We start from the raw sequence: 12,093 nt of genomic DNA, 5'->3' as shown, positions 1-12,093 counted from the left end.
TCTCTTACTCCGCCATGACTACGCTGGTCCGGTTTATTATTCACAGAGTACAGTAAGGCAGTGGTGCCAATAGGCAGTACATTATAGACACCACATCAGTCTCTTATAACAAGAATAAAAGCAAAAGTTTTATGGCCACTAGAATAATACAAAAATAGAAAAGTAATAGGAACATATAGAAAAATGATTACATAACGATTAAACTGAGTATAAAAGCTTCTATATAAAAGTAAAGCTTGACAAGATAACAATACAATCAATAATGACTAATACAATCTTTGGGTTACTCAGTCACAAAATCTTTGAAGTACAGAGGACGCTGTCGCAGCCTTCCTCCACGTCGCGGTCCCTCCCCGCTCTTCTTCGGCGTCTCGGTCATCTTCTGCTCTTGACCAACTCCCTCTCCCGTCTTGGGCGAGCCCGATGGACGCGGTGTCTCCGCCGTCTTCTGAGGCCGGTCTTCCCCCAAAGTACCCGAGGGTGACTTCTCCACAGACTCGGTGTTATTGTTCGAGTCTTGCTTCGCCTGAACTGGCGTCTTCAAAGGTGAAAAGAATGAAACGTTCCTCTCCAGAACGTTCCCCGTCGGCGTTTTCACCACCACCGACGATCCCTGGCGATGGATCACAGTTGCTGGATCTGGGTCTCTTGGTGGATCCGTCTTGTTATTCCTATTTTCATTTTTCCTCAAGACCTGATCTCCCACTTGAATACCTGACTTCTCAGCATGCCTCTTTTTATCCGCATAAGATTTGGATTTCCACTTATTCAAGGCTTCTCTTTCTCGAACTTCTTCCATACACCACTTAGCTTCCTTGCTTTTGTCTAATAGTGGCAGTTTTGTCAACAGTGGGCGTTTACTAAAGAAAAGCTGAGCAGGTGGTACCCCAGTCGTGCCATGCGGGGTATTATTGTATGCATGCACATAGGTCCATAGCTCCCTAGTCCACTCACTCTTGGTGCCCTGTGCTATTTGCAGGCGCTTGAGCAGGTTTCTGTTTTGCCTTTCCACCTCTCCATTTGCTTGAGGCCACAAAGCTGAGGCATGGACATGAACTACTCCCCAAGTCCTCAAAAATTCTTGAAATTCCCGGGCTTCAAAACAGGGACCATTGTCAGATGCAAGCTTCTCAGGTCTTCCCCACTCCCAGAAAACCTTTTCCAAAATTTGTATTGTAGATTTTGCTGATTCATCTTTAGCAATTTCCACCTTAAGGTATCGACTAAAATAATCCACCATTACAAGCAGGTGATAAGTTTTGAAAGAAAAATAGTCGACACCCATATACTCCCAAGCATGAGCTGGCATTGGGGTTGAAACTAATGGTTCCGGAGTGAAATTCTTGTTTATCAATTGACACCCAAAACAAGTAGCTACAAAATCTTCCACACATTTGTCAACTCCCATCCACCAAACCTTCAATCTGAGTGTTTGCTTGGTGGCTGTGATTCCCAAATGGCCTTCATGTGCCAAAATCAACACTTGCAGCTGCAAACTTTTAGGGACCACAATCTTATCTTCTTTAGCTAGCAGCCCATTACATTCAGCCAACTGTGGCTCTAAAAGCTGGTACGCACTGAGCTCCTTTGGCCACCGTCCAGATCGCAGAGACTTGATCACCAACTGCAGTTCTTCATCTTCCCCTGTAGCTTGCCGAATCGTTTCCAATGTCATGGCTGCAGGGACTCTCTCTTCTAATAGTTGCAAAATTTGTTTTTCTTCATCAGCTGCCCTACTTCTGACCTCCTTTGCTTGTCCTGTTGGCAACAATCTTGAAAACGGGTCCGCTAAATTAGATTTCCCCACTCTGTATTCAATTGAAAACTGGAATTCTTGTAGGCGCAGAGCCCACCTTGAAACTCTCATGCCAGCCACTTTAGTTTTGGCATGATTATTGAATATAAATGTCAGTGGTTTATGATCAGTTATCAACTTAAACTGTCGACCCAGTAAATAAAACTGCAGCTTCTCACATGCAAAAACCAGAGCATACGCTTCCTTTTCGGTCTGAGAATATCTCTGCTCTACTTCAGACAATGCGTAACTTGCATACTTGATTGCCACCGGCTTGTTTTGCTGGTATTGAACCAATAGGCACCCCAAACCCACCGGTGATGCATCTGCAAACACCAATGTTGGGGCCTTAGGGTCAAAATACCCTAACACTGGCTTTGAAACTATTTTTAGCTTTAAGGTTTCAAAGGCTTCTTGTTGCTCACTCTTCCAGTCATAAGTGACCTTCTCCTTCAGTAACCTTCTCAAAGGGGCGGTCAAAGTTGCAAAATCAGGGATGAATATGGAAAAGTAGGTAACCAATCCAATAAAGCTGTGAAGTTCTGTCTTGTTTGCAGGGCTTCTAAAATCTTGCACTGTTTTCACACTCTCATTTAAGGGTTGGTAACCCTCACAGGTCAGCTTGCACCCCACAAAATCCATCTCAGTCTTTCCGATACTAGTCTTCTCATAATTTAGGGTCATCCCTTTCTTCTGAATGGTCTGGACTGCATTCCACACCAACACATTATGAACCCACACATTTTTACAATGGATTAACCAGTCATCAATAAAAATTAGAAAACAATCTTCCATCACTTTTCCTTCTTCTGATAATTTATTTACCACCTTTTCTTTAGTATCCTGTGGTATATTCTTGATAACTTCTTTCTTCATATTTTCCATTGTCTTCTGACAAATCTCTGCCGCCACTGACAGCCCAAATGTCAGCCTTTTAAATCGGAACATTCCAAAAGGTGTTACAAAAGTAGTTAAATGTCTCACCTTTTCATTTAGAGTAAACTGCAGATAGCACCACTTAAAATCCAGGGAGGAAAACAGTGAGTTGGCAGAAATTTTTGCCACCATTTCTTCTCTTGTAGGGATAGGATATACTTCCCTCAGCAACACTTCATTGACTGATCTCAAATCCACCACCATGCGCCAACCCTCCTTCTTTTTTGGCACCAGATGAGGCAGGCTAACCCATGTAGTAGGACCTGATGCTGGCTCAATAACATCATTTTCTAACCACTCATCAAGACACTTCTTCATGGGTTCTCTTCTTCCCACTGGGACAGGACGCAGTCTCTTCACCACAGGGTTACAATCTTCTTTGGTAAAAATCTCTACATCCCCCCCGTTGTATTTCCCAATCTGACCAGAAAAAACTGACGGAAAAGTCTGTTTCAACTCACTTACTTGAATAGGGGCTAAGTGATATTTTCCTTTTACCTTGTCAGTTGGCTCTTCTTTTTTCTCTTTGTCTTCTTCAGACACAGCATTGATGAGTCCTCCTTTAATATCAATTTTAAGGAAACCCAACTCCATTGCTAACACTCTGCTCATAATAGGTACCACATTCTTTTCCATATCCACAATTCGAAATCTCACATTGCTTATTTTCTTCCCATTACAAGCTTCGACATCAGCCAACAATTTTCCCACAATATTTAAATGGTCATCTCCCCCGTAATTAAACACTGATTTATCTTTTTCTTCCACATAGGTTCCCTGAACACCTGTTGACTTCAACTTTTTCCACCACTTGATTGGGATGGTATTCACCTTCCTAGATCCAGAGTCCACTAACATATCCAGGTCTGCACCACCCACTTTTACTTTCACTGTGGCTTCTGGGTCGTTTAAAGATGTATTTGAACTGATCATGAAAGCGAAGTTGGGGCCCTCCTTGTTCGGCTCTTCTTCTTCAGAATCCTCGTCCCCACTCTCTGAATCTTCCTCCTCTTCACTCTCCTCTCTCAAGTTCCTCACAGTATCCTTTCCTTTTCCACGATTCTTTTTCTTCTTGGGGCTGCTGTTATCATTATCATCACTTTTGGCCTTCCCTTTCGACCTACAAGCCACATCCAAATGATTCATTCCGCTGCATATTTTGCACTTTTTCCCCCAAGCTGGGCAAGTTGAACTCTTGGCGAAATGGCCCTTCCCATTGCATCTGAAGCATTTTCTATTATCAGAACCTTTATTAATGCTGAGTTTACTCACATCAGGCGGCCTAACCTCACTCTGCTGCTCCGCCCGCTGATGCAATCGAGCCTCTTGTTGGACATCCTCAAGGGACAGCGGCCCAGACATAGCTTTTTTGTAGCAGTCTTTACGGACCTCCGCCCACGGGACCCCCTTGAGCAGCTGATCGCGAAGTTCACGTCGTAAATCCGCAAATTCGCATCTTGAAGCTTGCTCCCGTAGCCGGGCGACAAACGCATCCACCTGCTCCCCACTGTTCATGGTGAGGGCCCGAAACACCTCTGTTTCGTAGGGCACGTTGGTCTTAGGCAAAAAGTAAGCGTCCAGCACTGCCATCATTTGATCAAAAGCATCGGGCGCAGCTGCAGCACCCGGTACCATCGCCGGCGGCTGCGTAATATCAATGTCTCCCACCAATTGGAAAAACACATCTTGGACCTCGGTGCCCGCCTTGGACAGAAACTTGGCCCTCTTGACCACAGCATCATTCAATTCGGCGCGGCCCAGTGCCCACAAATTAAAACTTCTTTTCCACTTCGTCCATTTCGGACCCGCAGACGTTGGGTCGTCGCAAAACTTGAACGGTGGTAACTTGCTTTCTTCCATCTCGCGGTCCCTTGCTATGACGCTGCCGCAGGTGCACTTTCTTTAGATAGACGTAAAGTCACAAGCACACAAAGTTCTCTTGAACGTAGTCACTCGAACGAATCTCCACACTTCACTGAGTTCACTTCCTCGTCGCCATTGTAATATTCCAAGGGAATATAGGGTTTAGAGTTAAATAATATCAGAGCTCCAGTATTTTGCTTTGTTCTCTTACTCCGCCATGACTACGCTGGTCCGGTTTATTATTCACAGAGTACAGTAAGGCAGTGGTGCCAATAGGCAGTACATTATAGACACCACAGGAAAGTTGACATTGACATTTATGAAGCTCGTCAAATTGGTGGAAGACTTGCAACTGTTGATGTATCTGGGCGCAATTATGAAACAGGCGGCTCTATCATTCATCCCCGTAACAAGTATATGGTGTCTTTTGTTAAAAATTTTGGTGGGTTTTAAACTGGTATGGCCATCAACTGTGTTCTTCCAGGTATTAAAATAATCTTATTACGTTTTGTTTAAACGCAGGATTAAAAGTGAGAGAAACAAGTACCGGATCTCGTATGGGGCTGTGGGATGGTGGTAAATTTGTATTTGAAGAAAGTTCTTGGGAACCTATAACATATTTAAAAATGCTGTGGCGGTATGGATATGGCATATTTAAATTAAAGAGCTATATAGATGACATGTTAACAAAGTTTGAGAGGTATGTAAATATCATAAATTATACATTCACATTTCTCAATTTTTGGGGTTTTTCATTTTTTTTTCTGTTGTGACATTAGGTGACATTAAAAGACTTCTTAGTTGTTGTACTGTTTTTTTTTTTATTATTATTCAGTATCTATTTACTCCAAAACAAAGGAGAAGCATTCTGGACTGTGAGTGATTTACTGAAAGCCATGAATCCTCAGTTTGAAAATGATCAGAGAATAAAAACTGGCTTGGGATTTAAAAAGTTGGGATTTTCTGATTTATTGGTGGATGAAATTGTTGCTGCGACAATACGAGTAAATTATGGCCAAGACCTTATGGTGCACAAATTTGTTGGTATGTTTCACACCAATAAGTATGCCATTCCGGATTATGTCAGGCCTACTTGTCCAATGAAATTTACTGCTTTCAGGTTCTGTCTCTGTTGCTGGGGCTACCGGAGATTTATGGGCAGTAGATGGTGGTAATTTCCGCGTCGCAGAGAAACTCTTAGAGGCCTCTGAGGCTCAGTTAGTAAGAGATAGAGTTGTCAAAGTATCAACAGCTAACAATGGCAAGCTAATTGTTCGAAGACAAGGTACAAATGTTGAAAATGATAAAAGTGATTTGTCAAGGGTAAGTTTTCCTCCTGTCTCCCTCTTCAAAAGGAAATCGTGCACTAGTGGTTTTAAAACAAAGTTAATCAAACTTTGTTATATTTGTTGACAGGCCTATGATATTGTTGTACTTGCCGCACCACTCCAAACTAATTCAGACTCAAGCATTGACTTGTCAGAATACCCTGATAAGGGATGGCCTGGTCCTTATCACCATACTGTTAGCACAGTTCTCCAAGGAAAATTAAACCATTCATTTTTTGGATATTCAGAAGATGAGGCTATGCCTGATGAAATTTTGAGCACTACAGGGGGTTTGTTTTTTAATTCTGTCAGTAGGATTCAACCAGTGGATCTCACCAACAAAGAAAGAATATCTGATGTGTGGAAAGTTTTTTCTCCTGTCCCTCTATCTGATAGCGAGTTAGATTTGCTTTTTATTAAATATAACAAAAACTCTGTTAAAGTCAATGATTGGTTAGCATATCCTCACTATGCAAGACCACCTTCTTGTAATCACTTCCGTATTCACAAAAACTTCTATTATCTTAATACCATTGAGTGGGCTGCTAGTGCTATGGAAATGAGTGTGATTGGTGCTAAAAATATTGCTCTTCTTGCTCATAAAAATTATTTTAATGAACCCGTTCGAGCTGCTAGACATTCAAAGGCAGTTCATGGTCTTGAGGGAAAATCCGATGATGAATTGTAAAGTACTGAAGCCTTGATTGATATTTGTGTTAATTCTGTTTAATGGTAAAGACTGACAGTAATTACTGCTCTTGATGTGGTGATAAAACCAGGTTCACATTTAAGTGAATTATAATTTGTGATATAGAATGTTAGTGTTAGGATTTGTGAGATAGTACAATTTGCAATCTGTTCTTTCCTCATCCTTTGAGCCAACCTCCTCCCTTTCTCAGTTGTCTTTGTGTACATATGCCCTTTCTTTTTGTTTGATGCAGCTAATGAAGTACAATGTATACTACTGTTTTGTGTTGGAATAACACATTTTATTAGTTCACTACCATTTATGTTGTACATTTTATGTACCAATAAAGTAGTGGCTGTACAAATTAATTACATTTCATTCTATCCACAAAAGAAAAATAACACAAACACAAACTGGTATTTTATAACTGGTCATCAAAAATAAATAATCACAGTTTAAGAAAGCACACACATTTCGTACTTTACAGCAGTTCTTATACTCCCCCAGTTAGGTGAGACTAGTTGTTGGTCCTATAAAAAGATCATTCTGCCAATAATCTTCTAGAATATTAACTTCTTGGCTAATGAACCTGAAAATTAAAATAAGATTTAGAGAGATGTAAATTTTTTCATGAGAAATTAAAATTATGTTAAAACTCACCTCCATCTACTGCATCTAAAAGCTTCCTCTTCAAACTTGGTCGTTCTTCTTGTTTTCTATTAATAGAAGAGGGTAGGGGAAGCTGTGGTCCAGGTGTCGGTGCTGGTTTATTACTATAACATCATAAAAAAATCAGTATCAGTAACATGCAACCAGATTCTTTAAATTTAAGCAACCTCTGAGACAAACCTGAAATACTCCATCTGCAGTGCTTGTTCACATGTACACCGTCCTAAAGGATTCACAGTTAATAAGCTTGAGATAAGATGTAAAAGATCATCTCCAGCTGCTGAGAATATATGCCTTAAAGGTTGACTTGGCATAGGTTTGAACTGAATGTAGTCTTGCAGTAATGTTAGCCCCTAACAAAGATAATACATATGTACAGGATCACAATAAACACACGTCATTTTTCTTTTTAAGCTTCAGAAAAAATAAAAATTGATTTTACTGGCCAAGACTCTTCGGTTGGAGTTCCCATCACAGAAAAAATGCGGGTGAGTTGATCAAGATCAGTTTCCCCCGGAAGGAATGGCACACGTAGGAGCAATTCTGCAAGAATGCATCCCAACGCCCAAATATCAACACTGGTTCCATACATTCTAGCGCCATAGAGAAGTTCAGGAGCTCTACAAGAAATAATAGCAATTAAGACAGGGACTGTGATAGATGAATATAGCTGTTCAGTAAAAAAAATTATTTACGTAAATGTAATTACCTGTACCATCTGGTCACAACCTGATGTGTGTACACTCTATTAGGTGAGCCAAAAAATTTAGCAAGGCCAAAATCTCCTATCTTAAGAATTCCTTCACTATTAACAAGCAAGTTATTTGGTTTCAAATCCTGTAGTTTGAGACAAATGACTTTAGACCTTTTACACCTGGTTATGAACATTACAATCATTTGAATTTAAGTTGTGAACTCACTCTGTGTAGAATCCAGTTGTTATGTAGATATTCTAGACCCTGTAGTGTTTGAAGCATGTAGGACTTAATGTTAGCAGGACTCAGCACTATACTTGTATCTTTTATTACTACTTCCATGTCATAGTCCATGAAGTCAAACACCAATGAGACATTGGACATATGACCAAAGACATCTAAAAGAAAGAATCAAATGATACACAAAAGATACAATAGGTTATACCATATTAGTAGCGTGTAACACAAACCCAAAAGGCCAATGATATTTTGGTGATGCAACTCCTGAAGTAATTTAATTTCTCTAAGTGCAGTACGGTGAATGCCATCCTTAGCATCTGCTCTTGATCCAATTTTGATCTGAAATAAAGAAAATTGCAAATACATGGGTTTAGACACGCGGGTAAAAAAACAATAATAATCAAAACAGGAAAACACGATTGCTTTCAAGCACAGACCTTTTTAACTGCAACTATATTGTCTGAGTGTGTATCTCTTGCTTTATAAACAGTTGCAAACTGAAATGGAAGTAAGACAAAGATAAAAATTTTGCAAATTTTTCAAGTGTGAAGTAAGAATATTAACTATAATAGTATAATAATTCAAGGAATTAGGAAAAGGTGCCCAATTAATTCAACGTCAATAAGAGAGGTCAACAAGCAAGCATAAATTTTAAGGGGAAGTTTTATCACTAAATATGACAACCTGTTGAAGACTAAGTAAAAGCAAGCAACTCCATAACGACCAAAATCTCTGTGACACTTCAAAACGAACAAATAACTAGAGTGATTCAACGAATTTCTTAACTATGTCTTTAAGGACAATAAGTAAAGGAAAACCAAGAATAGCCTATTGCAGATGCACCGGCCTTCGAAAAAAGGTTATGTTTACTTCAGTTTACGGCACCCACAGGGCCGAGCTGTTTTTCACCATCGACGTACCTGTCCCTCTCCCAGGAATTCAATTTTTTCGTATCTCCGCAACCTATCCTCCATATTATGTGAGGAAAAAACCACAATTATCAACCAAAATACAAAGCCGAAGTGTCGAACCACTGCTGAAATGGACAAGGGAACTCAGCTGACTGCACACAGCGGCAACCACAACGCAACTGCACGAGGAGGAGGCGCAGCAGATATGAGAAATTTTAGCGGGAAGGTGGAAAAGGGTGAGGAGGGGGAGTGGACCAAAAATGATTTTTCCGACCAGTAGTTGAAAAGTTGTGTCCGTTCAAAGTTGACCAATTTGAAATTAGCGTCCTCAAGAAGTAGGATTTTCGGGCACTTAATTGGGGGCCTAATGGAAAGGCCGATGTTACCCTCTCCAGTATCCCCTCCGTAGCAGTGCATCCAAAAGGGCAGGCTGTTGCGGGCTACTTCCTCCTCCTCCCATGTTAAAGCATAGGCGCCGAAAAAAGAAGCCCGCAGCAGCCTGCCCTTTTGGATGCACTGCTCCGTAGCCGACACTTAAAGATAGCGCCTGCAACGCGCGGGGTAGGCCAACCCGCCAAGCAGTTGTGTCGCGACGGTGGCCGCCCTTTGCACCCAGGTGGGGGTGCCAGCCAGGCCAGGACCCGGTGCAGGCTTCACAAACTGCATGTTACAATTGAATAAACTGTCCTTTTCCATTAAGAGTGTTGACATCAATCAGACGTCGTTTCCACTTTCAACGTCCAATCAATTTTTCTCACAACAGGGATTAGGGGATTTAGTGGTTTTGAGAGCTTCAATAGCATTGGGCGCTTCTAGGGGTGGAGTGTTGGGGGAAGGAAACAGGTGACAACCCTGAGAATAAACAAGAAAAGAAAAACAAGGCTTCTAATTTAGTTGATGGGGATTCGGCGAGGGGCTCAGGCTTTATTCCTGATACCATTGATTTCAGTACAAGTAAAAGTATAAGTTTCAGGATTATCAATATTTTGTCTTAATTTTAAAACATGCTAGTACCCCCAAAAAATGTAAAACAACCATTTCGTCAATAAACTTTAATAAAGAGGTCTCGGAAAACATACCAAGAATACAAAAGTTCTGTTTATTACATATTGTACTGTTTGGTGGGGTATGTACCATACTTAGTTTTGATTATTACTATCACAAAAAACCCTGTCTGCAATGCTCAAATTCATGCTTCGTTAAAATTTCAGAAAAATAACCGCAGAAGGCACTTTATAGCTACAATTACACCCTGTTGGGATCATTTCAAACCAACAACGTAAAATAAAACTGTAAAATACATTTTAAAAAGTGTAATGAATCCCAGAATGCACACTAGCAACAGCTGAAAAGTAGTACTAGACACACCAAAATTTTCTATTGACAGCATCGTCATTGAACTTTTTTGTTCATTGGATGACTTATTTTAAGTCTTTGAGCTAGCAGGTTTTCCATGAAATAAACTTACACTCTTGAGTTAACAGACTGTCAAATATAAAGCTTGTAAGGGTGAAGTTGGGCTTGAATAAAATTCATTATCAAAGATATCAACAACAAAATATAAAAAGGAAAATAGTTAGAACCTCACATGGCTATCTGACAATCCTGGCAAGTTTGACAAATGATTACTTACATTACTATCTTTTGATAACTAATAGGTCACATCTTGTACTGTGACTCATTTCAAACAAAATTAAATGCAAAAGATACATATCTCTAATGCCCTTTGTGATTTAAATAAGTACTGACAGTGGAATGCTTGTATATAGGACTTAAAGGTAGGAAAGAGGTGCACACTTTTCAGTCTAGTCTGACTAGGTCTATGCAGCAGGTTCTTGATGTGGTACAACAACCCATCCATCTTCTTGACTACCACCTTGCCTGCGCCGGATAAGGTCCAGTTGACGGTTAAGGTTTTGGTGCAATTGTACAAGATTTTCCTGGGGAGCAAAACAATAGGATTAGTAAGAGAAAAATCTGAGTAATTCAATTGAGTAATTTAAGTGAATGTATTCTGCATTAACAAAAGGTACCTTTTCATTGGTAAGCTTGCGCAGCAGCTCCTGCTGTTGTTCAGTGTCCTGTTGATCCAACTGACTTAGCCCTTCAGCCTCACTTAACTTCTCCATCAGATCCATCTTGTACTTTGACAGATAGGCCATTTGCGTTTGTACTGTGAGGTACTCCTGGGCGAGCTGCAATAGTGATTTTAAAAAAAGGGGATGTATTACACCATTGGAAGGCGTCTTGGCGTGACTGGCGCAGACTCGGGCACCGGGCGCCTGGCGGGTAGGCAACCCACTTCGAGCACGCGCACGCACGTCACCGTGTTGCCTATCCACCCTTAAGCAGGCGTCCCCGGCTCGCGAGGCTCCCCTTGTCGTTGTAAGCCACGACGCCTGTTTTAAATCACGCTGCCCACACACAATCATGGAGTGAACGATGGAGTGAACGATGGGGTGAACGTGACTAACCTGCTTGTGCTCCGTGAAAATTTGGAGGGATTGCTGGCAGCTTGCGACTGGTTCGACGGGGCGGAGCTGGTTGTCCAACATTAAGTGCACGTTGTCAACTTCCTCCTGGCCACCGCCTGAAACACACGTTAGAGTGAGGAGAGTCGGTGGAAGGGCGAGGATTCGTCAACCAAAACCCCAACCGGAGTCTCTGTTCTGTCTTTGTGAGCGAGGGCGAGCAAAGAGAGGCGAGGTGAAGTACTTGCCGCGCCACGCCAGCGCCGGCCCACAACTGGCTGGGTGAATACGCAAGGTGCGACGAGAGGGGGAGAGAAGGGGGTGGCGAGGGGAAGGGGGCAGGCTGACTGTTCTCCCGTCAACAAACCCCGACGCGACGGGTAGCACGAGCATGTACAGCAGAAAGGGGCCACAGAGTGCAGCGGCCAGACACCCGCGGAAGAGGACACACCGTGGGGAGAAATGAACCCCATAACCGAACGAGAACAAATCGGCTG

The 12,093-nt window shown here is 41.7% G+C and overlaps 3 protein-coding genes across 3 annotated transcripts in view; 1 reads left to right on the top strand and 2 right to left on the bottom strand.

The window, feature by feature from the left end:
* Window positions 1-4,877: 4,877 nt before the first annotated feature.
* On the top strand, window positions 4,878-6,978 carry LOC113218426 (prenylcysteine oxidase 1-like). Its single transcript, XM_052266830.1, has 5 exons — window positions 4,878-5,036; window positions 5,117-5,294; window positions 5,430-5,638; window positions 5,715-5,917; window positions 6,011-6,978. The coding sequence occupies exons 1-5, from the start codon at window positions 5,012-5,014 to the stop codon at window positions 6,608-6,610; spliced, it is 1,215 nt and encodes a 404-aa protein (XP_052122790.1). The 5' UTR covers window positions 4,878-5,011; the 3' UTR covers window positions 6,611-6,978.
* LOC113218402 (cyclin-dependent kinase 7) lies at window positions 6,885-9,319 on the bottom strand. Its single transcript, XM_026438742.2, has 9 exons — window positions 9,135-9,319; window positions 8,652-8,711; window positions 8,445-8,553; window positions 8,200-8,372; window positions 7,989-8,116; window positions 7,722-7,899; window positions 7,460-7,632; window positions 7,271-7,383; window positions 6,885-7,199 (listed from the first exon to the last, which is right to left on the bottom strand). Exons 1-9 carry the CDS (start codon window positions 9,186-9,188, stop codon window positions 7,171-7,173), a joined length of 1,017 nt encoding a protein of 338 aa, XP_026294527.2. The 5' UTR covers window positions 9,189-9,319; the 3' UTR covers window positions 6,885-7,170.
* Window positions 9,320-10,014: 695 nt separating this feature from the next.
* Window positions 10,015-12,093, bottom strand: part of LOC113218397 (mitogen-activated protein kinase kinase kinase 7) — a 4,839-nt gene continuing 2,760 nt past the window's right edge. The window contains exons 9-11 of the mRNA XM_026438736.2: window positions 11,600-11,715; window positions 11,159-11,320; window positions 10,015-11,065 (exon numbers count right to left, since the gene is read on the bottom strand). Coding sequence (XP_026294521.1) covers window positions 10,946-11,065; window positions 11,159-11,320; window positions 11,600-11,715 — 398 coding nt within the window. The 3' untranslated portion in view covers window positions 10,015-10,945. The remainder of the gene's footprint in view (window positions 11,066-11,158; window positions 11,321-11,599; window positions 11,716-12,093) is intronic.

This window comes from Frankliniella occidentalis, unplaced genomic scaffold (genome assembly GCF_000697945.3).
Source record: "Frankliniella occidentalis isolate FOCC.00 unplaced genomic scaffold, Focc_3.1 Scaffold43, whole genome shotgun sequence".
Lineage (NCBI taxonomy): Eukaryota > Metazoa > Arthropoda > Insecta > Thysanoptera > Thripidae > Frankliniella > Frankliniella occidentalis.
The sequence above is the reverse complement of the archived record's forward strand: the minus strand, read 5'-3'. Positions and strand labels throughout refer to the sequence as shown.